General features: G+C 49.2%; 1 protein-coding gene across 1 annotated transcript in view; it reads left to right on the forward strand.

Moving 5' to 3' along the window:
• Window positions 1–27,485, forward strand: part of LOC121273749 (FH1/FH2 domain-containing protein 3-like) — a 31,361-nt gene that overhangs the window by 1,878 nt on the left and 1,998 nt on the right. Inside the window, exons 2-6 of the mRNA XM_041180911.1 lie at window positions 326–481; window positions 11,563–11,745; window positions 19,661–19,780; window positions 21,218–21,379; window positions 24,764–24,954. Of these exons, the coding sequence (XP_041036845.1) occupies window positions 326–481; window positions 11,563–11,745; window positions 19,661–19,780; window positions 21,218–21,379; window positions 24,764–24,954 (812 nt within the window). The remainder of the gene's footprint in view (window positions 1–325; window positions 482–11,562; window positions 11,746–19,660; window positions 19,781–21,217; window positions 21,380–24,763; window positions 24,955–27,485) is intronic.

Below are 27,485 nucleotides of genomic sequence, written 5' to 3' on the forward strand. Positions count from 1 at the left end.
AGAGGTCAGACAAGGCCCTCCGCCAGACAATGCCTCCTCCGAAAGAAGTCACCTCTGCCGGTGTGGTGCTCCCTCAGTGCTGCCGGGAGTGTTGGGCCTGGATTATGGCGGGGGGGGGGCGGTGGGTGGGCTCGATTCGTGTCCTCAGACCCCACCAGTGAGGGCCAGAGGCCTGGATTTGGATTTAAGCCCCCCCAAATTGATCAGGCCGCGGGTGAAAAGTCGGCGTTTGACCTCGCACACCCTCTCAGGGAGGGGAGGCCGCGATCCCTGACCGACCTGCCCCAATGGGGCTGAGCTCAGCGCTGCCGTCTCTCTGTTCCAGAAGCAGAACGCCAGGAGGAAGCAGGAACTGATCGTGCTGGATCTGAAGAGGAGCAACCTCATCAACATTGGCCTCGCTGCCCTGCCAGCAACCCACATTGTCCGGGCTGCCCTGCTCAGCTTCGACCAGTGTGTCCTGGAGAAGGAGGCCATTGAGGTGAGACCGTGTGGAATGGCACAGGAGGCTTACTGCCGGAGGGGCTCTCCGAGTGCGTATGTGTGCCTGTAGAGATGTGTCTGTACGTGGTGTGTGTGTGCGGTGTGTTTGCACAGAAACATGCATGTTAATATTTTTGTATGTGCCCATGTATTGGTTTGTGTTAGTGTGTGCCAGCCTGCGTTGGTGTCAGTCTGCGTTTGTAAGCATCAGCCTGTGTTTGTGTGCTTGTGTCAGTTTGAGTGTGTCAAATTGTGCATGTACATGTCAGTTTGTGTGTGCATCCGTTTGTGTGTGTGTCAGTTTGTGTCTGTCACTTTGTGCGTGTGTGTGTGTGTCAGTTTTTGTGCTTGTGTGTGTCAGTTTGTGTCTACTTGTGTCAGTTTGTGTCTGTCACTTTGTGCGCGTATGTGTGTGTGTGTGTCAGTTTGTGTTTACGTCTACGTCAGTTTGTGTCTACGTGTGTCAGTTTGTGTCTGTCACTTTGTGCGTGTGTGTGTGTGAGTTTGTGTTTGCGTCTATGTCAGTTTGTGTCTAAGTGTGTCAGTTTGTGTCTGTCACTTTGTGCGTGTGTGTGTGTGTGTGTGTGAGTTTGTGTTTGCGTCTATGTCAGTTTGTGTCTACGTGTGTCAGTTTGTGTCTGTCACTTTGTGCATGTGTGTGTGTGTGTGTGTGTGTCAGTTTGTGTTTGCGTCTATGTCAGTTTGTGTCTAAGTGTGTCAGTTTGTGTCTGTCACTTTGTGCGTGTGTGTGTGAGTTTGTGTTTGCGTCTATGTCAGTATGTGTCTACGTGTGTCAGTTTGTGTCTGTCACTTTGTGCGTGTGTGTGTGTGTTTGTGTTTGCGTCTATGTCAGTTTGTGTCTACATGTGTCAGTTTGTGTCTGTCACTTTGTGCGTGTGTGTGTGTGTGTGTGTGTGTGTGTGTGTGTGTGTCAGTTTGTGTTTGCATCTATGTCAGTTTGTGTCTACGTGTGTCAGTTTGCATTTGTAGGTGTGTCACTTTTGCATTTATTTGTGTGTCAGTTTAAGGTGGTGTGTGTCACTTTGTGTGTGTGTGTGTGTTATTTTTCCTGTTTATGGGAGGCAGGCGTCGCTGGCTAGGCCAGTATTTATTGCTCATCCCTAATTGACCTTGCTCAGAGGGCACTTAAGAGTCAACCACATCGCTGTGGGCTTGGAGTCACATGTGGGCCAGGCCAGGTAAGGTTTCCCTTCCCTAAAGGGGACATGAGTGAACCAGATGGGTTTTTTTTTTACAACAATCGACAATGGCTTCGTGGTCATCATCAGACTTTTTTATTCCAGGTTTTTATTGAATTCACTGTCTGCCATGGGTGGGATTCGGGGAGGGGGGGGCGGTCGCTGAATTTCTAGTCCAGCAACAATACCACTACGCCATTGAGGGGTAGAGATAGAGAGAGATGGTTGGGGGAAGCCTAGGCCGGAGTTTAAAATTAGAGCCAGGCCTTTTCAGGGGATTGAAATGAGGAAGCGCTTCATCAACAGGCGAAGGGCAGAATAACGCACACCCCCGCCCCCCCCCACCACCAAATCAGGAACGTTCCCCGCAACCGGAGACATTTTGCCAGTTTGCGTTTGTGTGACTCCTGACATCGCCATGTTATGCTATGGCAGGTGGTAACTGCCCGGGCTCGCCAAACTCCAAAAAGAGAAACTTGGCCAAGCTATCACAACGGTTTGCAATTTGTATTTTGGCGCGGGCAAACTTTTCAGCTCAGCGGGCGGGCAGGCAGGCATGCCTCCTGACCCGGTTGAGAGTCAAACATATGCGCGTTCACGTTGGGCGAGCGTCCCGATGTTAACGTGTAAGTCAAGCGATATCTCGGTTGGCGCTTGGTGGATTACAGCTACACAATTAAATTTAGCCTTACAGCATTTCCCAAAAGATTTCTACTTAATTAGGCTCCCAAATTAAAACTCTTTTCCCGGCATCTGTCCAAATAGATTCACAATCTATAAAACATCCAGTAATATTTCACTGTTGCTATAATGAAGGTATCTCCGGACTTGGTGACAGCTCGCCCGCCGACAATTAAAAGGCCGGTTAACGCCATTAACAAGGCTGCTAAAAGAAATTTTCCACTGCCCGTCCAACCTTACGACCTTTTCGCTTGTTCACAATCTATAAAACATCCAGTAATATTTCCACAAGGCGCTCATTGTTGCTATAAGGAAGGTATCTCCTGGTGGCAGCTCACCCACCGACAATTAAAAGGCTGGTTAATGCCATTAACAAGGCTGCTAAAAGAACTTTCCACTGCCTGTCCAACCTTACCGCATTTAAGCTTTTTTTTATTTAGGAAACCTCATCCGCGGGGCAAATAAAAATAGAATTAAAATCGTCAACGTTTCATGAGTAATGTGTCGGCGCAGACTCGATGGGCCGAAGGGTATCTTCTGCATTGTGCAATCCTGCGAAGACCCTGCTCACGTGACAGGATCGCATGAGGGGGACACGTTTTATGACATTTTTCGATACTTTACGATTTTTTTTTCACAACGCTTCATCTCCCTGAGGCAGCACTGTGCATCAGGGAGACACGCTCGCCCTCCTCCCCACCACCACCCTTGCTCCGCCCCCCGCACTGGCAGCACTGAGCGCTGTCGCTCGCGTTTCACGATGGGCGGGCCTTAATTGTCCCCCCCCAGCGTGAAATCACCTTCTGGCCTTGATCACAGGCCGCGGCCAGATTCCTTCCCCCTCTTCGCCCCCCACCCGCCCCCCGCCGAGCCCACCCGACAAGGGCGAAATTCTGCAATTCTGCCCCATGAGAAGGTACGTGCACTGAAGTCAGGAGTAAAGAGCCCACTGCCGCTTTTGGGAGATTTTAAAGATTAAATTAAAACCTTGCTTGACAAAAAAAGAAAACTTAAAACACCCAAGATTACAGCTACACAATTAAATTTAGCCTTACAGCATTTCCCAATAAGATTTCTACTTAACTAGGCTCCCAAATTAAAACCCTTTTCCCGGTAACCGTACAAATAGATTCACAATCTATAAAACATCCAGTAATATTTTTGCAAGGCACTCACTGTTGCTATAAGGAAGGTATTTCACAGCTTCCCTCTCCCTCTCACTGGACAATGGAAATCCAAGGCTCGTAACAAAGCTTTGTTTTCTGGAATAAGCAAGGGCTTCTCTGGGGTGGCTAGAGGCTGCTACTTCACAGTATGCTCTTCAAGATCACACATAGCCACTCCACCTACAGCTTTCAATCTCCCCTCAAATATGTGTTCTCCACTTTCCGATCTTTAAATCCGATTGCTTCAACATTTCTTTGGAAGGTACTTTTCCCAGAATATAAACATCTTTCATTATTCCATCTTGTCTTTGGGTCAATTAAACATGATATCCCCGTTAGGATAAAAAGCAAAATACCGCAGATGCTGGAAATCTGAAACAAAAACAGAAAATACTGGAAGAACTCAGCAGGTCTTAAGGTAAGAAAGTAAATGCCTTTACGCCACTATCAGCACCTCCTTTAGCCAGTACCACTACCATTAACACCCCCTTTGTCTTTTGTTCATGACATCTTTGTCAATCTCTCCTTTTCCCCCAGCTATTGCTGGCCTTCTATCCAGATTCGCCTGCCCCACCCTCCCCCCAAACAGTAGAGACTTCATCACATTTTTATTTCTCTTTAGCTCTGAAGAAGAGCCACACGGACTCGAAACGTTAACCCTGTTTTTCTCTCCAACGACGCTGCCAGACCTGCTGTGTTTTTCCAGCATTTTCTGCTCTGGTCTATGACATCCCCGTTACTTGTTTACCTATGAATCCCTGAAAGATGTGAATATTTTCCCCGTCACCTTCTAGCACTCCAAACAACCTCTCAGCCTGTCTACAAATGCAAATGTGAGCTCGCCCATTTCCATTTCAAAATGCCTGATTTACACTTAATCCCTTTGATGATGTAAACCTTACAGCCTGACTGTCTTCACTTTAATCAAATTAGTCACACACACTCTCGCTAGCTCACTCACCCGTGCACATTAACACACACACACACGCTAACACATACACACACATACATACACACTCTCACACTAACTCATACACACATACACAAACCTTCCCTCTCTCACTAACTCATACACACACTAACTCATACACACGCGCGCACACACACACACCACACACGCACACTCTCACTAACTCATACACACACACACACACACACACGCACACACACATACACACACTCACTAACTCATATACACACACATACACACCCTCACTAACTCATATACACACACACACATTCACTAACTCATAAACACACACACACACTCTCACTAACTCATATACACACACACTCACTAACTCATATACACACACTCTCACTAACTCATATACACACACACACTCTCACTAACTCATATACACACACACATTCTAACTCATATACGCACACACACTCACTAACTCATATACACACACACACACTCACTAACTCATATACACACACACACACACTCACTAACTCACATACACACACACTCACTAACTCATATACACACACACTCTCTAACTCAAAAACACACACACACACTCACTAACTCATATCCACACACACACACACTTACTAACTCATATACACACACACACACACACACACCATCTCATATACACACACACACACTCTCACTAACTCATATACACACACACACACACTCTCACTAACTCATATACACACACACACTCACTAACTCATATACACACACACACACTCTCACTAACTCATATACACACACACACTCACCATCTCATATACACACACATACACACTCACTATCTCATATACACACACACACACACACTCACTAACTCATATACACACATACACACACTCACTAACTCATATACACACACACTCTCTAACTCATATACACACACACACACTCACTAACTCATATACACACATACACACACTCACTAACTCATATACACACACACACTCACCATCTCATATACACACACACACGCACTCTCACTAACTCATATACACACACATACACACTCAGTAACTCAGATACACACACACACTCACCATCTCATATACACACACACACACACACTCTCACTAACTCATATACACACACACTCACTAACTCATATACACACACACACACTCACTAACTCATATACACACACACACAATCTCACTAACTCATATACACACACACACACTCACCATCTCATATACACACACATACACTCTCACCACCTCATATACACACACACACACACTCTCACTCTCACTAGCTCATACACACACACACTAACTCACACACCAACTCATACACACACACAAACCCTCACTCTCTCGCTAACTCACACACACACACTCACTAACTCATACACACACACAAACATAGACGCGCACAAATACACAAACACACACACAACCCCTATAAGTCTACAAGCCTACTTCAGTATCCCACAGTAATAATAGGAAAAATATGATATTTCCTTTACGATCCTGCCAGTTTTGTATAATATGGCAGGTGGGCTGGAAAACTGGCCGTGTGATGTAGATGTCATTTAAGAGTACATTTAAGGTCGCTAACGACCCAATGGGCTGCCAAACTGTGGTGTGAACGCTATAATATGCCTTCAGCGTCAGACTCATGCCATGTGTGGTCCCCGAAGGGCAGCTCGTCAGTCCGGGCGCAGAAGCTACAGCTGAGGCCTCCCCCGAGTCTCGGCTCAGCGCTCGCTCCGTCCGTTACCGCGGGGAAGCCGGTTAATTGGACGAGCGGGTCTGCCCCCTTTTCAGCATCTTAGGAGTTAGAGGCCCTTTCCTCAGCCTGCGGAGCGCTCTGCTGGGCGCGGGGATTCATCCCTGGCCGGCTCAGTGCGGACTCGATGGGCCGAAGGGCCTCGTCCGTGCTGTGTGACTCTGTGGATCTCCCAGGGCTGCAGAGTAACCTGAGAGAGAGAGAGAGAAAGAGAGAGAGAGAGAAAGAGAGAGAGAGGGAGAGAGAGTGTGTGTGGCAACCTCCCTCCTGCGTCTGCAAGCCTGCCTTGAGCGTGGCCCATGGGCGCAAGATGGCGGGTGCTGAGGCCTTACTCACCCCGGCCGCCCTAATTAGGCTGCTGAGCCCTTTCCGGCGTGGGGACCACCTACTTCTGGCAAGCCCAACACCACCTGATTTTTAAAAAATAAAATTCATTCACAGGATGTCGCTGGCCGGACCCAGCATTTTTATCATCCCGGCCCTAGTTGACCCTTAAAAAGGTGGCGGTGAGCTGCCTTCTTGAGCCGCTGCAGTCCCTGTGGTGTAGGCGCACCCACCATGCTGTTAGGGAGGGAGTTCCCAGGATTTTGACCTGGCGACAGTGAAGGACCGGCCGATATATTTCCAAGTCGGGATGGCGAGTGCGGCTCGGAGGGGGAACTTCCGGGTGGTGGTGTTCCCCGTGTGTCTGCTGCCCTCGTCCTTCTAGACAGTAGGGGTCGTGGGTTTGGAAGGTGCTGTCGAAGGAGCCTCGGTGAGTTGCTGCAGTGCATCTTGTAGATGGTACACACACTGCTGCTACTGTGCGTCGGTGGTGGGGGGAGTGAATGTTGGTGGATGGGGTGCCGATCGAGCGGGGGCTGCTTTGTCCTGGACGGTGTCGAGCTTCTTGAGTGTTGTGGGAGCCGCATTCATCCAGGCAAGTGGGGGGAGTGTCCCATCACACTCCTGACTTGTGCCTTGTAGATGGTGGACAGACTTTGGGGGGAGTCAGGAGGTGAGTGACTCTCCGCAGGATTCCCAGCCTCTGACCTGCTCTTGTAGCCACAGTATTTACATGGCTGTTCCAGTTCAGTTTCTGGTCAATGGTAACCCCCAGGATGTGGATAGTGGGGGATTCAGTGATGGTAATGCCCATTGAACGTCAAGGGGCGATGGTTGGATTCTCTCTTGCTGGAGATGGTCATTGCCTGACACTTGTGTGGCGTGAATGTTACTTGCCACTTGTCAGCCCCAAGCCTGGATATTGTCCAGGTCTTGCTGCATTTGGACATGGACTGCTTCAGTATCTGAGGAGTCGCGAATGGTGCTGAACATTGTGCAATCGTCAGCGAACATCCCCACTTCTGACCTTATGATGGAGGGAAGGTCATCGAGGAAGCAGCTGAAGATGGTTGGGCCCTGGGTCTCCACAGCCCCCTCCTCCCAGTCTTCACGTGTCCGGCATGGCCTCCTCCTCTTACTGGGGTGGGTAGCCGAGTCGGCCGGAGACGACACGTGGGCGGGCTCCGAGTTTAAACCTGGGGGTCTGGTTAGGCCCTTCTCCCCAGTCACCCCTCCTCCCACCACCCCTCCTCCCCCTCCCCCAGCCTCTTGCCCCCCTTCGCTCCAACAGTGCAGGCTTCACTGGAGGGAGAGCGATACAACAGCTGGATGACCCATACCCCCCCCCCCCCACCCCCCTCACCCCTCCACCTAGGTAAGTGGCTCGAGTAAAGAATGCCGCTTAGAATGCTCCCCTCAGACTGTCCGGTGCCGGGGTGGGGAGGGGGGTGGGGAGGTAGGTGGGGGGGGGGCCTTTGATCATTGGCCGGGACCACATTCGGGGGTGCGGCCGGTGACCTCAGAGGCCAAACCTTCCCCCCCACCCCCCACCCCGTCCCCCAACAAGGATCGGGTGGAAGGACCAGCCTCGCAGCCGCCCTCCAAGTTAACGAGCCCGTCGCTGTCGTCCTATCAGGCGCTTTCCAAAGGCAGGTCCAGGCGTCGAGAGTACCCCGGCTTCTGGGTACAGAGCCAGCCGTGGTCCCCAAACCTGTTATTCAGCCGTGCATGTGTTTGTGTGTGTGTGTGTGTGTATGAGTGTGTGTGCCCGTGTGTGTGCGTGTGCATGTGTGTGCCCGTGTGTGTGTTCATGTGTGTTCGTGTGTGTGCATGAGTGTGTGTGCATGAGTGTGTGTGCCCGTGTGTGTGCGTGTGTGTGTGTGTTTGTTTGTGTGTGTGTGTGCATGAGTGTGTGTGCCCGTGTGTGCACGTGTGTGTGTGTGTTTTTGTGTGCGTGTGTGTGCGTGTGTGTGTATGTGTGTGTGTTCGTGTGTGTTCATGTGTGTGCTCATGTGTGTGCTTTCGTGTCTGTGCATGAGTGTGTGTGCCTGTGTGCATGAGTGTGTGTGTGTGTGTTTGTGTGTGTGTGCGTGTGTGTGTGTGCATGTGTGTGTTCATGTATGTGCATGTGTGTGTGTGCATGTGTGTATGTGTGTTTGTTCGTGTGTGTGTGTGTGCATGTGTGTGTGTGTGTGTTCGTGTGTGTGCATGTGTGTGTGTTCATGTGTGTTCGTGTGTGTGCTCATGTGTGTGCATACATGTGTGTGCCCGTGTGTGTGCATGAGTGTGTGTGCCTGTGTGTGTGCATGAGTGTGTGTGCCCGTGTGTGTGCGTGTGCATGTGTGTGTGTGTGTTCGTGTGTGTGTGTGTTCATGTGCGTGTTTGTGCGTGCGAGTGTGTGCATGTGTGTGTTCGTGTGTGTGCATGTGTGTGTGTGCATGTGTGCATGTGTGTGTGTGTGCGTGCATGTGTGTGCATGTGTGCGTGTGTGTGTACGTGTGTGTGTGCGCGTGTGTGTTCATGTTTGTTTGTGTGTGTGTGTTTGTGTGTGTGGGATATTCAGCATGGCCTTGTCAGAGGGAGGTCATGCCTAACAAATTTGATTGAATTTTTTGAGGAGGTGACCAGATGTGTAGATGAGGGTAGTGCAGTTGATGTAGTTTATATGGATTTCAGCAAAACCTTTGACAAGGTCCCACATGGGAGACTTATAAAGATGGCAAATGCACATGGGATACAGGGTAATTTGATAAGGTGGATTCAAAATTGGCTTAGTTGTCGGAGACCGAGAGTAATGACAGAAGGATGCTTTAGTGACTGGAAGCCAGTGTCCAGTGGCGTACCACAGGGATCTGTGCTGAGTCCCCTATTATCCGTCATTTCTATAAATGACTTAGATGATTATGTTGGGGGGAAGATTAGTAAGTTTGCGGATGACACAAAGATTGGCCGGGTGGTTAACAGTGAGGTTGAGTGTCTTGAGCTACAGGAAGATATAGACGGGATGGTCAAATGGGCACATAAGTGGCAGATGGAATTTAACCCTGAAATGTGTGAGGTTATACACTTTGGAAGGAGTAACTTGACAAGGAAGTATTCAATGAACAGCATGGCACTAGGAAGTACTGAGGAACAAAAGGGACCTTGGTGTGTGTGTCCATAGATCTCTGAAGGCGGAGGGGCATGTTAGTGGGGTGGTGAAAAAGGCATATGGGACACTTGCCTTTATCAATCGAGGCATAGTTTACAAAAGTAGGGAGGTCATGTTGGAGTTGTACAGAACCTTGGTGAGGCCGCAGCTGGAGTACCGTGTGCAGTTCTGGTCGCCACATTATAGGAAGGATGTGATTGCACTGGAGGGGGTGCAGAGGAGATTCACCAGGATGTTGCCTGGGATGAAACATTTAAGTCATGAAGAGAGGTTGGATAGACTTGGGTTGTTTTCGTTGGAGCAGAGAAGACTGAGGAGCGACCTGATTGAAGTGTACAAGATTATGAGGGGCACGGACAGTGTGGATAGGGAGCAGCTGTTCCCCTGAGTTGAAGGGTCAGTCACGAGGGGACGGACACAAGTTCAAGGTGAGGGGCAGGAGGTTTAGGGGGGATGTGAGGAAAAACTTTTTTACCCAGAGGGTGGTGAGGGTCTGGAATGCGCTGCCTGAGAGGGTGGTGGAGGCGGGTTGCCTCACATCCTGTAAAAAGTACCTGGATGAGCACTCTGCACGTCATAACATTCAAGGCTATGGGGCCGAGCGCTGGTCAATGGGGTTAGGTAGGTAGGTCAGGTGTTTCTCACGTGTCGATGCAGACTCGATGGGCTGAAGAGCCTCTTCTGCACTCTGTGATTCTGTGTGCGTGTGTGCATGTGTGCGCGCTAGTGCCTGTGTTAGCAAGTGTGTTAGTCAGTGTGTGTTGGTGAGAGTGTGTGTGCGTGTGTGTGTGTGAGCTAGTATGTGTGTGTATGAGTTAGTGTGTGAGTTTGTGTGTGTGTGTGTGTGAGTTAGTGAGAGTATGTGTGTGATGTGTGTGTCTGTATGAATTAGTGAGTGTGTGTGTATGAGTTGGTGTGTGAGTTAGTGTATGAGTTAGTGAGACAGTGAGTGTGTGTGTGTGTATGTGTGTGTGTATGAGTTAATGAGTTAGTGTGTGTATGTTAGTGCACATGGGTGAGTGAGCTAGCAAGAGTGTGTGCGTGTACGTGTGCGTGCATGTGTGTATGAGGAGTTAGTGTGTGTTGTGTGAGTTAGTGAGTGGGTGTGTGAGTTAGTGAGTGTGTGTGTGAGCTAGTGAGTGAGTGTGTGTGAGCTAGTGAGCGTGTGTGTATGAGTTAGTGTGTGTTGTGTGAGTTAGTGAGTGGGTGTGTGAGTTAGTGAGTGTGTGTGTGAGTTAGTGAGTGTGTGTGTGAGTTAGTGAGTGTGTGTGTGAGCTAGTGAGTGAGTGTGTGTGAGCTAGTGAGCGTGTGTGTTGTGTGAGTTAGTGAGTGGGTGTGTGAGTTAGTGAGTGTGTGTGTGAGTTAGTGAGTGTGTATGTGAGCTAGTGAGTGAGTGTGTGTGAGTTAGTGAGTGTGTGTGTGAGTTAGTGAATGTGTGTGTGAGCTAGTGAGTGTGTGTGAGCTAGTGAGCGTGTGTGTGTGAGTTAGTGTGTGTTGTGTGAGTTAGTGAGTGAGTCTGTGTGAGTTAGTGAGTGTGTGTGTGAGTTAGTGAGTGTGTGTGTGAGCTAGTGAGTGTGTGTGTGAGTTAGTGAGTGCATGTGAGAGTTAGTGAGTGTGTGTGTTTGTGTGTGTGTATGTGAGAGACAGTTTGTGTGTGTGTCTGAGAATTAGTGTGTGTGTTTGAGTTAGTGAGTGTGCGTGAGTTAGTGTGTGTGTGTATGTTTGAGAGTTAGTGAGTATGGTACTGAGAGGATGGGACCTAAATACAGTTTGAGCACCGGGTGAATGAATTGCTGAACGGACATCATGAACCCACGGCTCTCTCGCTTGTGTCCACAGAGGCTGCTGACCATGGTCCCCACCGAGGAGGAGCTGGAGAAAATCCAAGAGGCGCAGCAGGCCAGCCCACACCTTACTCTGAGCTCGGCAGAACAATGCCTGCTGACGCTGGCTACAATAAATGAACTACAGGCGAGACTACAGCTCTGGTCTTTCAAAATGGAGTACGACACCATGGAAAAGGTGGGATCCAGCAGCGGAAACAACTGAGATGGTCGAGCTGTCAGGAAAATACTATAGTTTTTATAATGTTATTGGAGTTTATTGTAAGATCAGAGTAGTGTGTGTGTGTGTGTGTGTATGCATGTGTGTATGTGCGTGCGTGTGTGTGTATGTGTGTGCGTGTGTGTGGTATGACCGTGTGTGTGTGTGTGTGTGTGTGTGTATGTGTGTGTGTGTGCATGTGTGTGTGTGTGTGCGTATGTGTGTGTGCATATGTGTGTGTGCGCATGCGTGTCTGTGTATGTGCGTGTGTGTGTATGTGCATGTGTGTGTATGTGTGCGTGTGTGTATGTTCATGTGTGTGTGTATGTGTGTATGTGCGTGTGTGCGTGTGTGTGCATGTGTGTGCGTGTGTGTGTGCGTGAGTGCATATGTGTGCATGAGTGCATATGTGTGTGACTTTATTGAATTAAAGACAGCTAGTCTGAAGGCTTTGATGTGTCAGAAAAGAAGCTAGGTTTGAAATGTTAAATAGGTAAACATGGCTGAAGTTTTCGAATATGAGGTGTAAAGGGAACACTTGCATTTTTAGATAAACTGGAGTAATTTGAATTTCAAAAGAGGTCGTGAAACGTTACACTTGGTCAGAAGGAGCCAAACAGTGTGTTTACTTTTCCCAAAGCCAGCTGATAAAATTGGCACAATGAAAGATTTTTTATTGTTAGAGAAGTTGAGTTGAAAAGACATACTGGGCCAATGGGATTTACATTAAAAAGGAAGAAACCTGCATAAAGGAGATGAGGTTGTGTGTAAGAGGAAGGCTTTCTAAGATCTAACAAGTGTGACAAGCCTCCAGCTTCTAGGCCTCAAGCTGCCATCCACATGGACTGAAGTGAAGAGAACTCACTTTGAATTCAACTGTTCAGGGGATCATGATACATTGCCTGGGTCTTTTTAAAATCTGTGTGTTTTTACTGTTGCCTTAATGGGGGAGGTGTACCTGGGGAGTTAGATCAACCAGGGGAGCTAGGAGTTATCATAGCAGTAATTTGCAAACCTACCTGTGTGCTTTAAATCTTTTTTTCTTATTAATAAAGGCTTAATTTAGTTTTGTAAGAAACTTCTGAGACTCGGTGGTCTTATTGCTGCTGAATTCAAGGCACGAGTCTCAAAGTAAATTCAAGTTGCAAAATTAGCTGTGGCAGGGTGAAATATGGCTTTGTAGGTCACTCAGGCTTGCCCGGGAGGTGAAGGTATAACTTTGGTTGGCTCTCAAAAAGCAAACAAGCTAGGTTAATGGGATTGGCAGATAAGTTGCAGTTCGGGTTACCTGCCCGGTTAAGGAGATCAGACATAATTGATGGTGTAGCACCAACATTCGAAATTGGAAGGGATGCCCGAGGGACTGAGTCCTCCAAGGGGGCGGTTCATTTGGAATGGGCTCAAATTCAGTTGCGAGTGATGAAAAAGAGCTTGAGCGAGAGACAGCGGGAAAAGAAAAGGGAAGAGGAAGGGCGTTTCAAAGGGAACCGGCGGAAGAAGGAGGCAGGAAAGAGGAACAGAGAGAGAGAGAGAGAGAGAGTGAGACAGAGAATTCCAGCTAAGAATGCTGGCAGTTAAAAAATAGAGGCACACCAGGAGGTGAGGCAGGACTTATTTCCAGATCGGAACCCAATGGGGAGATGTTTAAATTTGTGCAAGCTCTCCCAAAGTTTGAGGAAAGAGATGTTGAAGCAGTCCTTATGTTTCATTTGAGAAGATAGCCGAACAGATGAAATGGCCACAGGAAAGCCGGACATTGTTGTTACAGTCCAGGTGGGTGGGTAAAGCGCATGAGGTTTATGCTTCGCTGTCAGAAGCAATGTTGGTGAGCTATGTTGTGGTTGCAAATAAAAGGCTATTTTGAGCGCATGTGAGTTGGTTCCTGAGGCACACAGGCAGAAATTTAGGAATATGGGAAAAGAGCCTGGGAAAACTTGTATTGAGTTTGAGAGAATAAAACAAAATAATTTTGACCGGTGGATACGGGCATTAAAGAGAGAGGCAACATATGCAGCTCTTAGAGCGGTAATTCTTTTGGAAGAATTTAAAGATTCAATTCCTTCGGTAGTGAGAACCCATGTGGAGGAACAGAGAGTTGAAACGGCAGGACAAGCAGCAGAGATAGCTGGTGATTATGAGTTAGTTCATAGAGCTAAACCTTTCTTTCGTCACCCTCCTAAATCCGAGAATGATAGAAAGCGGGGAGGTGAAAGGAAGGTATGTACTCAGGGAAGAGAAGGAATGAATAGGTGGAAATTCCAAGGATTTTTTTTCCCCTAATGAAAAGGAAGGTGCTGAGGTTAGAAGTGACACTTGAAAATTGAGGTGTTTTTGTTGTAATAACGTGGGGCACATGAAGTCAGTGCATTGGAAATTGCAGGGAAAGCCTGTTGGGATTATTGGGGTGCAGGAAAGCTCTGGAAGTAAAAGTCCGGTTGGTTCTGAGGTTCAGGCACAGGGAAAAGCCAATGTTTTGTGTACAGGTAAAACAGGAAGATTCAGTGACAGGTAAAGAAGTGGGAATGTGTTCACAATTTACCCAAGAGAGTTCCAAGGAGCAGGCTGCAGGAATGTTTAGAGATTGTATGTATGAGGGGTAAGTCTTTCCACATGTACAGGGTGGAGTAGGGAAAGATATTAAAATTTTAAGAGACACAGGGTCTAGTCAATCCTTAATGTTGTGGGATAGGGATACTTGCTGTTCAGAGGGAGTATTGCAGGAACAGGTGATGATAAGTGGGGTTCATGGAGATGCTAAGCCTATTCCATTGTGGAAGGTAAATTTAAAGAGTAGGTGGAAAACTGGTGAAGTGATTGTTGGAGGAGTGGAAAAATGGCCCATTTCAGGGGTTCAGTATATTCTGGGTAATGACATAGCTGGGTCACGAATGGCGGTGATGCCTATGGTAGTTGAGCAGCCTGTAGAAGTGTTTTCAATAGAAGTGTTGCAGAGAGAGCATCCTGGATTATGTCCAGATTGTGTGAGAAGTGATTACAGGCTCACAGGTTGAAACAAGAAGAACAGGAAGTTCAAAGACAGGGAGAGGGTGTGGAAGTCCAATTAGCTGACACTGTGTTTGATAACATTGTTCAGGAGGAAAGAACAGAGGACGAGGCAGCTGAGGGGTTTAACTCAAGGCAGTTAGTGGAGTTACAGAAAAAGGATTCACAAATAAGACAGTTCTATCAGACATAAAAACAAAAAAATGTGGATGCTGGAAATCCAAAACAAATACAGAATTACCTGGAAAAACTCAGCAGGTCTGGCAGCATCGGCAGAGAAGAAAAGAGTTGACGTTTAGAGTCCTTTCTTGGACTCACTCAAGTTCTGTCGAAGGGTCATGAGGACTCGAAACATCAACTCATTTCTTCTCCGCCAGTGCTGCCAGACCTGCTGAGTTTTTCCAGTTCTATCAGACAGCTTACTCAGAAACAAAGGCAGAATGTATTCCAGAATGTTATTACCATAAGGGTAATGTTTTAATGAGAAAATGGCTGCCTTATCATGTTCCAGCAAATGAAAGCTGGAGGGAGGTGCATCAGATTGTTATACCATTTGGAGATAGAAATGAGATTCTGAGAACAGCTCATGAAATTCCAATAGGTGCGCATTTAGGAATTATAAAGACACAGGCGAAAGTACAAAAAACATCTTTATTGATCTGGATTGCGTAGGGATGTAGTAAAATTCCGTAGAACATGTCACACATGTCGGGTGATAGGGAAACCACAAGCATTGATTAAGCCGGCACTTTTAATTCCAATTCCAGCATTTGAAGAACATTTACTAGGGTCATGATTGGTGGTGTAGGACCCCCTCCCTAAGACTAAAAGTGGGAATCAGTGCTTAGTGACCACAGTGGATGTGTCTACCAGGTTTCCTGAAGCGATACCTTTGAGAAACAACCCAAAAAAGAAAATTGTGGAAGAGCTAACTAAACTTTTCACAAGATGTGGTTTACCTAAAGAAATACCATCAGATCAGGGTTCAAATGTCATGTCAAAGCTGTTTAAGGGAGTAATGAAGAGTTTGGAGATAAAACAGTTCACGACCACAGTTTAACATCCTGAGACACAAGGAGCTTTGGAAAGGTGACATCAAAATTAAAAACTATCATGAGGGCAAAATAGTCAGGGTTATCCAGAGGAGAGGGAGAGGGAGTGTGGCGTATATCAGAAAGCTCGACAGTGAGGGGTGGGGAGTGTAAAAGAAAGTATTACAGTGAAGGATGTGGAGTTTATCAGAGAGTGTTACACTGAGGGGTGTGGGGTAGATTAGAGAGTGTTACAGTGAGGAGTGTGGGGTATTTCAGAGACTGTTACAGTGAGGGTTGTGGGGAATAACAGAGAGTGTTACAGTGAGGGGTGTGGGGTATTTCAGAGACTGTTACAGTGAGGGTTGTGGGGAATAACAGAGAGTGTTACAGTGAGGGGTGTGGGGTATTTCAGAGACTGTTACAGTGAGGGTTGTGGGGAATAACAGAGGGTGTTACAGTGAGAGGTGTGGGGTATATCAGAGAGTGTTACAGTGAGGGGTGTGGGGTATTTCATATAGTGTTACAGTGAGGGGTGTGGGGAATAACAGAGAGTGTTACAGTGAAGGGTGTGGGGTATATATCAGAGAGTGTTACAGTGAGGGTTGTGGGGAATAACAGAGGGTGTTACAGTGAGGGGTGTGGGGTATATATCAGAGAGTGTTACAGTGAGGGGTGTGGGGTATATATCAGAGAGAGTTACAGTGAGGGGTGTGGGGTATATCAGAGAGTGTTACAATGAGGGGTGTGGGGTATATCAGGGAGTGTTACAGTGAGGGATGGGGGCTATATTATAAAGGGTATTATTGAGGGGTGGGGATATATCAGAGAGTGTTACAGTGAGGGGTGTGGTGTATATCAGAGAGTGTTACAGTGAGGGGTGTGGGGTATATCAGAGAGTGTTACAGTGAGGGGAGTGGGTTATATCAGAGAGTGTTACAGTGAGGGGTGTGCGGTATATATCAGAGAGTGTTACAGTGAGTGGTGTGGGGTATATCAGAGAGTGTTACAGTGACGGGTGTGGGGTATATCAGAGAGTGTTACAGTGTGGAATGTGGGGTATATCAGAGAGTGTTACAGTGAGGGGTGTGGGATATATCAGAGAGTGTTACAGTGAGGAGTGTGGGGTGTATCAGAAAGTGCTACATTGAGGGGTGTGGGGTATATCAGAGAGTGTTATAGGGAGGAGTGTGTGGTATATCAAAGAGTTTTACCAGGAGGGATGAGGGGTGTATCAGAGAGTGTTACACTGAAGGCTGTGGGGTATATCAGAGAGTGTTACAGTGAGGGGTGTTGGGTATATGAGAGAGTGTTACTGTGAGGGGTGTGGGGTATATCAGAGTGTTAAAGTGAGGATTGTTGGAGTATTCGGAGAGTTTTACAGTGAGGGATGTGGGGTATATCAGAGAGTGTTACAGTGAGAGGTGTGGGATATATCAGAGGGTGTTACAGTGAGCGGTGTGGGGTATATCAGAGAGTGTTACAGTGTCGGGTGTTGGGTATATCAGGGAGTGTTACCTGAGCGATGTGGGAAATATCAGAGGGTATTACATTGAGGGGTGTGGGGGATAACAGAGAGTGTTACAGTGAGAGGTGTGGGGTATATCAGAGAGTGTTATTGTGAGGGGTGTGGGGTATATCGGAGAGATTTACAGTGAGGGTAGTGTGGTATATCAGGGAGTGTTACTGTGAGGTGTGTGGTCTATATCAGAGGGTGTTACGCTGAGCGGTGTGGGATTTATCAGAGAGTGTTACTGTGAGGGGTGTGGGGTATATCAGAGAGTGTTACAGTGAGGGGTGTGGGTTATATCAGAGAGTGTTACAGTGAGAGGTGTGGAGTATATCAGAGAGTGTCACAGTGAGTGGCGTGGGGTATATCAGAGAGTGTTACAGTGAGAGGTGTTGGGTTTTTCAGAGAGTGTTATTAGAAAGGGTATGGGGTATATCAGAGACTGTTATAGTGAGGATTATGTGGTATATCAGAGAGTTTTACAGTGAGGGGTGTGGAATATATCAGAGAGTGTTACAGTGGTGGCTGTGGGGTATTTCAGAGAGTGTTACAGTGAGGGGTGTGGGGTATATCAGAGATTGTTACAGTGAGGGGTGTAGGGTATATCAGAGAGTTTTACAGTGAGGGATGTGGAATATATCAGAGAGTGTTACAGTGGTGGCTGTGGGGTATTTCAGAGAGTGTTACAGTGAGGGGTGTGGGGTATATCAGAGATTGTTACAGTGAGGGGTGTAGGGTATGTCAGAGAGTGTTACAGTGAGGGGTGAGGGATATATCAGAGATTGTTAGAGTGAAGGATGTGGGGCATGTCAGAGAGTGTTACACTGAGTTGTGTGGGGTATATCAGAGATTGTTACAGTGAGGAGTGTGGGGTAAATCAGAAGGTGTTACAGTGAGGGGTTTGGGCTATATTAGAGTTTGTTACAGTGAGGGATGTGAGGTATATGAGAGAGTGTTACAGTGAGAGGTGTGGGATATATCAGAGAGTGTTACAGTGAGGTGTGTGAGCTCTATTAGAGAGTGTTACAGTGAGGTGTGTGGGGTATATCAGAGAGTGTTACAGTGAGGGGTGTGGGATATATCAGAGTGTAACACTGAGGGGTGTGGGGTATATCAGAGATTGTTACAGTGAGGGGTGTGGGATATATCAGAGAGTGTTACAGTGAGGGTTGTGGGGCATGTCTGAGAGTGTTACAGTGAGTTGTGTGGGGTATATCAGAGAGTGTTACAGTGAGGGTTGTGGGGTATATCAGATAGTGTTACTGTGAGGGGTGTGGGGTAAATCAGAGAATGTTACAGTGAGGGATGTGGGGTATATCAGAGATTGTTACACTGAAGGGTGTGGGGTATATCAGGGAGTGTTACAGTGAGGTGTGTGAGCTTTATTAGAGAGTGTTACAGTGAGGTGTGTGGGGTATATCAGAGATTGTTACAGTGAGGGGTGTGGGGTATATCAGAGAGTGTTAAAGTGAGGGGTGTGGGGTATTTCAGAGAGTGTTACAGTGAGGGGTGTGGGGTATATCAGAGAGTATTACAGTAAGGGATGTGGAGTATATCAGAGACTGTTACAGTGAGGGTGTGGGGTATATCAGAGAGTTTTACAGTGAGGGATGTGGAGTTTATCAGAGAGTGTTACAGTGAGGGGTGTGGTGTATATCAGAGAGTGTTATATTGAGGGGTGTGGTGTATATCAGAGACTGTTACAGTGAGGAGTGTGGGGTATATCAGAGCTTGTTACAGTGAGGTGTGTGGGGTATATCTGAGAGTGTTACAGTGAGGGGTGTGTGTTAATTCAGAGAGTGTGACATGAGGGGTGTGGGGTATAACAGAAAGTGTTATTAGAGAGGGGTGTGGGGGTTATCAGAGAGTGTTACACTTCGATGTGTGGTGTATCTCAGAGGATTACATCGAGGCGTGAGGAGTATATCAGAGAGTGTTACAGTGAGGTGTGTGGGGTATATCAGTGTGTGTTACAGTGAGGGTTGTGGGGTATATCAGAGAGTGTTACAGTGAGGGGTGTGGGATATATCAGAGAGTGTTACAGTGAGGGGTGTGGGGTATATCAGAGAGTGTTACAGTGAGGGGTGTGGAGTATATCAGAGAGTGTTACAGTGAGGGGTGTGAAGTATATCAGAGAGTGTTACAGTGAGGGGTGTGGGGTATATCAGAGAGTGTTACAGTGAGGGGTGTGGGGTATATCAGAGAGTGTTACAGTGAGGGTTGTGGGGTATATCAGAGAGTGTTACAGTGAGGGGTGTGGGGTTTAACAGAATGTTACAGTGAGGGTAGCAGGGTGTATTTGAGTTGTGACTTACTGTCCTTTTCTGCTGTTCTGTCTCTCGATGTGCAGGATATCGCTGTGCCCCTCTTCAACCTGAAGCTGGCAATGGAACAACTGGCTGGAAACAAGACCTTTCACTGTATCTTAGCAACGCTTCTGGCAATTGGGAATTTCCTGAATGGCGTTAATGTAAGGGAAGAGGGATATTTTCCAGTCACCCTTCATTTCCTCCCTGGCGCGTGAAAATAGGGCGTGTGCGCGTGAACGAGCTTCTTCTGGCACTAAATATTCATTTCAATTATTGGCTTGGCTATGCCAAGGAGTTCAGATTGTTTTCCCATCAAACACTCCCTGGACATCTGCAACATGTAGTCAGATACAGAGTAAAGCTCCCTCTACACTGTCCCCATCAAACACTCCCAGGACAGGTACAGCACGGGGTTAGATACAGAGTAAATCTCCCTCTACACTGTCCCCGTCAAACTCTCCCAGGACAGGTACAGCACGGGGTTAGATACAGAGTAAAGCTCCCTCTACACTGTCACCATCAAAAACCCCCAGGACTGGTATAGCACGGGGTTAGATATAAAGTAAAGCTCCCTATACAATGTCTACAACAAGCACTCCCAGGACAGGTACAGCACGGGGTTAGATACAGAGTAAATCTCACTCTACACTGTCCCCATCAAACACTCCCAGGACAGGTACAGCACGGGGTTAGATACAGAGTAAACCTCCCTCTACACTGTCCCCATCAAACACTCCCAGGACAGGTACAGCACGGGGTTAGATACAGAGTAAAGCTCCCTATTCACCGTCCCTGTCAAACACTCCCAGGGCAGGTACAGCATGTTGTTAGTTACAGAGTATATCTCCCTCTACACTTCCCCTAACAAACACTCCCAGGATAGGTACAGCACGGGGTCAGATAGAGAGTAAATCTCCCTCTACACTGTCCCCATCAAACACTCCCAGGACAGGTACAGCACGGGGTTAGATACAGAGTAAAGCCCCCTCTACACTGTCCCCATCAAACACTCCCAGGACAGGTACAGCACGAGGTTATATATAGGGTAGATTATTGTCCAGTCGTCTGGATTTATGTTCCTGGAACCTCGAACCTCATTCACACCTCAATCTTGTTTTGGTGCTATTGAGGCCTAGTTTCCCTTGTGATCCCGCAGGGCAGCGAGCTAGCCAGTCAGCTTTTTCGGCTCTGGGCTGGGGTGTGGGGGGCAGGGTGCGGGCTTTGCTTTGCCCATGTTGCTCAATAGGTGGCACACTTGAGTCTTTGGGCACAATGTTGCCAGTTGAAGCCCCACTCGAGAGAGTTGAGAGGAGCAGTCAAGGCCGACAGCCTCAGTGCCGTACCGAGGGAGTGCTGCACTGTCAGGGGTGCTGTCCTTCAGATGAGACTGAAAAACGAGGCCGCATCTGCCTGCGCGGCTGCTCCCATGATAGAGGTTCGCAGGTGCGCAGGGGAGTTATCCTTGTTGTTCTGGCTCAATCAACATCAAGTGATCGACGATCGGTGTGCACTGGTCCGTGAAAGGTGCTATATCAATGCAAGTCTTTCTGTTTTTCCTCCTCTCCCCCCCACCCCCGCCCCTTCCTTCTGGGTCTCAGGCGAAGGGCTTCGAGCTGAGCTACCTCGAGACGGTGCCGAGGGTGAAGGATACCGTCCACAAACAGCCTTTGCTGTACCATGCCTGCTCCATCATCATCGAGAGCTTCCCTGACACCACTGACCTGTACTCGGAGATCAACGCCGTCACTCGCTCTGCCAAGGTAGCACGCCTCTTCCACCAGTGTTTCTCTCTCCCTCTCTCTCTCTCTCTCTCGACCACTTTCTGCCCATCATTTCTCTCTTTGTTGCAAGTCTGCCTCACGTTCTCATTCTGCCCTTCAAATCCTCTCTTTCGGCCTCTCCCCTATCTCGCTGTCCCTGCCTCCTTTTCACTTCCTGTCTATCTCCTTTTCTCTCTTGCTCTCTCTCCCTCTGTCTGTCTCTTTCTCTCACTCTCTCTCCCTCTCTCTTTCTCTCTCTCTCTCTGTTTCTGTCTCTCTCTGAATTTCTTCCTCTATCTGTCTGCCTCTTTCTCTCACCCTCCCTCTTTCTCTCTCTCTGTCTTTCTCCCTCTCTCTCTCACTCTCCCTCTTTCTCTCTCTGTCTTTCTCCTTCTATTTCTTCCTCTCTCTCTCTCTGCCTCTTTCTCTCACTCTGTCTTTCTCCCCCCCTCTCTCTCTGTCTGCCTCTTTCTCTCACCCTCCCTCTTTCTCTCTCTCTGTCTTTCTCCCTCTCTCTCTCACTCTCCCTCTTTCTCTCTCTGTCTTTCTCCCTCTATGTCTCTTACTCTCACTCTCTCCCCTCTCTCTCTGTCCTTATCTCTTTCTCTCACTCTCTCTCTGTCTCTGTCTCTCTCTCTGTTTGTCTTTATTTCTCTCTCTCACTCTCTCTCTGTCTCTTTCTTCCTCTATCTCTCATGCTTTCTCTCACTCTCTCTGACTCTCTTTTTCTCTCTCTCTCACTCTCTCCCTCTCTGTCTCTTTCTCTCACTCTCTCCCCTCTCTCTCTGTCTTTATCTCTTTTTCTCACTTTCTCTCTGTCTCTGTCTCTCTCTCTCCGTCTTTTTTTCTCTCTTTCTTCCTCTATCTCTCATGCTTTCACTCACTCTCTGTCTCTGTCTCTCTCTCTCTGTCTTTTTTTCTCTCTTTCTCTGTCTCTCACTCTCTCTCTGTCTCTTTCTTCCTCTATCTCTCATGCTTTCTCTCATTCTCTCTGTCTCTCTTTGTGTGTCTCTGACTCACTTTTTCTCTCTCTCTCACTCTGTCTCTCTCTGTCTCTTTCTCCCTCTATCTTTCACTCTCTTTCTCTCACTCTCTCTCTTTCTCTCTTTGTGTGTCTCTGACTCGCTTTTTCTCTCTCTCACTCTGTCTCTCTCTGTCTCTTTCTCCCTCTATCTTTCACTCTCTTTCTCTCACTATCTCTCTTTCTCTCTTTGTGTGTCTCTGTCTCTCTTTTTCTCTCTCTCTCTCCCTATCTCTTTCTCTCTGTTGTACAGTCGATCTTCCAGACAACATTTCTTGGTGGCCACAGTCAACTTTATTTATGAGACAGCAGCAGCAGCTACACGTGTGCATCAAGCTCTATAACCAAAGAAGAACTCCCTGCCCTGAGGTTCCCCGCGTTGCAAACTCATTGGTTTACACAGACCATGTGATCTTACAACACACGATTATTCTTAAAGCTACAGTCCTACGTTTATCCAAACTATAGTTACTACATTCCTCCCCCTTCAACTTTTCCGTACATTTTGTATTTCCAAGGATATTTACCCCGTGACGTTGCAACGTTTACACAGGTCATGAAATTATAAGTTCAGTCTTCCAGGTGTTTTCCTGCTCTGTGTGGAACGCCGCAGCTCCACCACTCCCGGTTCTTTTGCGGGAACCACATTCCCTGGAACCGCATTAATGTCTGGTACCTCATTAGGCATGTGCAGCTCAGTGTCGTTCACTCCGACAGAGACGTCGGGCGCTTCTGTCGCTGGTCGAGCAACTTCAACAGGAGCCACTGGGGTTCAGCAATGGACAGGTTGGGGGGGGGTTCTGGTGGGTGGGCGGTGTCTCTCTTCTCCTTAAACGATCCAACGTGCTTACGGGTGATCAGACCCTCCATTTCCACGTTCCACCGAGCTTGCTTTACCAGGTAATCACTTCGGTTCCCCCCACCGAAACTCTTTACATACGCTGCTTCCCCAACGGTCAATCGTCTCCCGAACCATGAGTCGCTTGTTGGGTTCCCTTGACTTTCATCCACTCCAAATTGGGAAGGACCCAGGGCTTAGTCTCATCTGAAGATGGTGCCTCTTTCGGTAACCCCTCATCCTCTTCCTACGCGTCTCCTTCCCTGTCACTCTTTATCTGTCTACCCTTCCTCTATCTCTTCCCCCAACGCCCCTGCCCCCTCTACCCATCAGCAGGTCACACACTGAGAAACCCCAGATGGGATTAACCTGTGTCCTCTCTCCTCCCTCTCCCTCCCTTTCTCTCTATCCCCAACCCAACTCTCTGTCCTCCTCTCTCATGACACCGCATCACACGACACGTGTGTAATAACATTCGCGCCCCACAAGTGCCAGGCAGAGACCATCTCCAACAAGAGAGAATCCAACCATCTCCTCTTGACGTTCAATGGGCATTACCATAGCTGATTCCCCCCCTCTATCGACATCCCGGGGGTTACCATTGACCAGAAACTGAACTGGACCAGCCATATAAATACTGTGGCTACAAGAGCAGGTCAGAGCCTGGGAATCCTGCAGAGAGTCACTCACCTCCTGACTCCCCCCAAAGCCTGTCCACCATCTACAAGGCACAAGTCAGGAGTGCGATGGGACACTCCCCCCCAACTTGCCTGGATGAGTGCGGCTCCCACAACACTCAAGAAGCTCGACACCGCCCAGGACAAAACAGCCCCGGCTCGATCAGCACCCCATCCACAAACATTCACTCCCTCCACAACCGACGCACAGTGGCAGCAGTGTGTGTACCATCTACAAGATGCACTGCAGCAACTCACCGAGGCTCCTTCGACAGCACCTTCCAAACCCACGACCGCTACCGTCTAGAAGGACGAGGGCAGCAGACACACGGGGAACACCCCAACCTGGAACTTCCCCTCCGGGTCTCTCGCCATCCCGACTTGGAAACATATCGGCCATCCCTTCACTGTCGCCGGGTCAAAATCCTGGGAACTCCCTCCCTAACAGTACAGTGGGTGTACCTACACCATACGGACTGCAGCGGCTCACCCACCACCTTATCAAGGGGCAGTTAGGGGAATGAATGAAAAAGAAACAACTGCCCGAGCCCCCTGTGTGTGTGGGGGGTGGAGGGGTGGGGGGGTGGTGCGGTCAAGGAAGGGGCACAGTGAACCTTTGCCCTCTTCCCTTTGACCCTTTCCCCCTCAAGCCTTATCCCATGAGGTGACACAATATGAAGCCCCTGTGGTGGTTGGTTGGGAGGTGAGGGGGGTGGGGGTGGGGGGGTTGGTGGGGAGTGGGGGGGGATGGCGTAGCGGGTCATTAACCTTTGCCCTATACCCTTACGTCGCGCACCGCGAATCCCCCGGGCAGCTAAGCTTTGCCCTCTCCGCCCACCCCCTCTCAGGTTGACTTCGCCCAGCTCCAGACGGATCTGACGCGACTGGAGCACAACTGCAAGGCAGCCTGGGACCACCTGAAGGCCATCGCCAAGAGAGACAGCAGCCCGGCCTTCAAAAGCAAGCTGCCGGCCTTCCTGAAGGAGTGCGCACAGCGCGTCATCATCCTGAAGGCAGTCCAGAGGCGGATAATGAACAGGTAGGCCTGAATCGAAGGGGGGAGGGGTGGCAGCGGGGGGTGGGGGTGGGGGATGGGGAGCTGGTGTGGGGAGGCCCCGGATCGCAGGCCGGAGTTCTTTAAAGCGAGGCTGTTCAGGGCCGGTGGCGGTTGTGGGGGGGGGGGGGGGGGGGCGCGTCTCTGAAATGAGAGTCACGGCGTCGGAGCTCCGCCTCTTGCGCCTGTCGGGACAAACTCAGGAATGCCAAGTTTCAAAGGACGGCAACAGCTCACACTGCGGGAGGAAATGGGTTGCCGGTCGGTTGGTAGCTCGGCCCTGATTGGCTGAGCCGTCGCCAAGGAGGAAGTAGGGGGGGGGGGGCTATGGGCTCCCCCGACCTCCCCCTCACCCCCCCCAGGGTAAATGATTAAAAGATAAGGACGGCAGGCTCGAACATGTTCCTTCCGTCTGCCCGAGAGTGGGCCCCTGCCTCATGAACGTAGGCCGCTTCCGGCAAGCGGAGGTAAAGCCGCATTGCGGGCTCAACGGGTGGCCTTAAATCGGCTGCTGGCGTGGCCGTTGGCGCACTCAGGGTTGGTCAGCGGGTGCTGTCCGATCGCGGAATCGCACTGGGCGGGCGGTCGGCGTTTTGTTTTGGGTTTTGCCGTCGCGGGCCAGCGGCTAACGGCCTGAACTCCGACTCTGTGCTCGGCCCCCTCCCTCCCTCGCGATGTAAATTGTTGCCGGTCGTTTTCAAATTCGGCATTCTTGCCTTTGGTCCCAACGAGCGCGCAAGGCAAAGAGCTTCTCTTTGCGGCGATATCCGAGTCCCGTACGGCTGAACGCGGGCTGAGCGCGGTGCCCCTCGCCGCCTCGAGGCATTCCGAAGCGCTTTGCGGCTAGCGGAGGCGTGTTGAATCGAGGCATCGCCCTCCATTGCAATGCGGGAAACTCGGCAGCCAATTTGCGCACAGGGAGATCACACAACCAGCAAGGCGGCCAATGGACTGATCACCTATGTTTGGCCGTGCCGGGTGAAGAATAAATATTGGGCCCCAGGGTACCAGGGTCGGGGTGAGGAGGAGTGGGGGGGTGGTGGCGGTGAGGGGAGAGGGGGTGGGGAGGGGGAAAAGGGAGTGGGAGGAGGGGGGAACACCCCCCCCTTTCTCTTATTTCAACAGCGACTGTGGGACCTTTTACGCCACCCAAGAGAGCAGAAGCCGGGGTGGGAGGGGATTGGGGTTTGGGGGGGGAGGGTGGGGCTCTCAAGTTCACAATGTGGCTCATTTATGTTTGCTAGAGGTGATGTACATTCATACGCAGGGCCCCATTCTGAAAGGTGGCGCCCCCGACAGTGCAGTGGCGCTCCCTTGGGCGCTGGCACCGGGAGTGTCGGGCCTGGATTCATTGGGGGGCCTCGAGTCCCCAGAGAGGCCCGAGGGCCGGAGCTCGCACGCCTCCCGATTCAGGAGCGTGGGTGACATCGAACGCGCCGTGGGCCCACCACCCCGGGGTGCACCGCCTCGCGGGAGTGAGACTTTTCAAAGTGACCCTGTCCTCGGACTCTCGTCCGCTAGCCGCTCCGAGTCATCCTGAGGGGTGACTGGAGTCAAAAACATCAAGCCCGCGGCTGGAGCCTTGTGTAGGCCCAGGTCAAGGGGCCAGGGCAAGTTCCTGACAGAATGCTGCAGAAGGACCTGGGTGTCCTGGGGCATGAATCACAAAAAAGCCAGTATGCAGGTACAGCAAGTAATGAGGAAGGCACATGGAGTGTTGTCCTTTATGGCAAAGGGGATGGAGTATAAAAGTAAGGAAGTCTTGCTGCATCTGGACAGGGTTTTGGCGAGTCGGCAGCCGGAGTACTGCGAAAAGTTTTGGTCTCCTTACTTAAGGAGGGACGCACTTGTGTTGGGAGCCGTTCAGAGAAGGTTCACTCGGCTGATTCCCGGGATGAAGGGGAAAGGTTGAGCAGGTTGGGCCTGTACCCATTGGAGTTTAGAAGAATGAGAGGGGATCTTACTCAAACAGATAAGATTCTGCGAGGGAGTGGGCCTTAACAGGATGGATGCTGAGAGGATGTTTTCCCCTCATGCGGGGCGGAGGAGGTGGGGGAATCTAGAACTAGGGGGTCAATATTTAAAAATAAGGAGGTCACTCATTTAGGATGGAGACGGGGAGAAACTTTTTCTCTCAGAGGGCGGCGAGTCTTTGGAACTCTCTTCCTCGAAAGGTGGTGGGAGCAGAGTCTTGGAATATTTTTAAGGCGAAGGTGGATAGATTCTCGATAAGCAAGTGGGGGGGGGGTGAAAGGATATTGGGGGTAGGTGGGAATGTGGGGTTGAGGATACAATCAAATCAGCTGTGATTTTATTGAATGGTGGGGCAGGTTGGAGGGGCCTCCTCCTGCTCCAAATTCGTATGCTCGTATTTATTTATATAGCCAGAGCCATTTAAAATTAGAATTGTACGAGCTGCTGAACATGGATCCTCTGTTATTTCTTCATAGTGGACTCCCTCTGCTGGTATATGTTTATTTATACATATATATGGTATATGCCTTGAGTGGACAAAA

Source organism: Carcharodon carcharias (assembly GCF_017639515.1).
Source record: "Carcharodon carcharias isolate sCarCar2 chromosome 27 unlocalized genomic scaffold, sCarCar2.pri SUPER_27_unloc_1, whole genome shotgun sequence".
NCBI lineage: Eukaryota > Metazoa > Chordata > Chondrichthyes > Lamniformes > Lamnidae > Carcharodon > Carcharodon carcharias.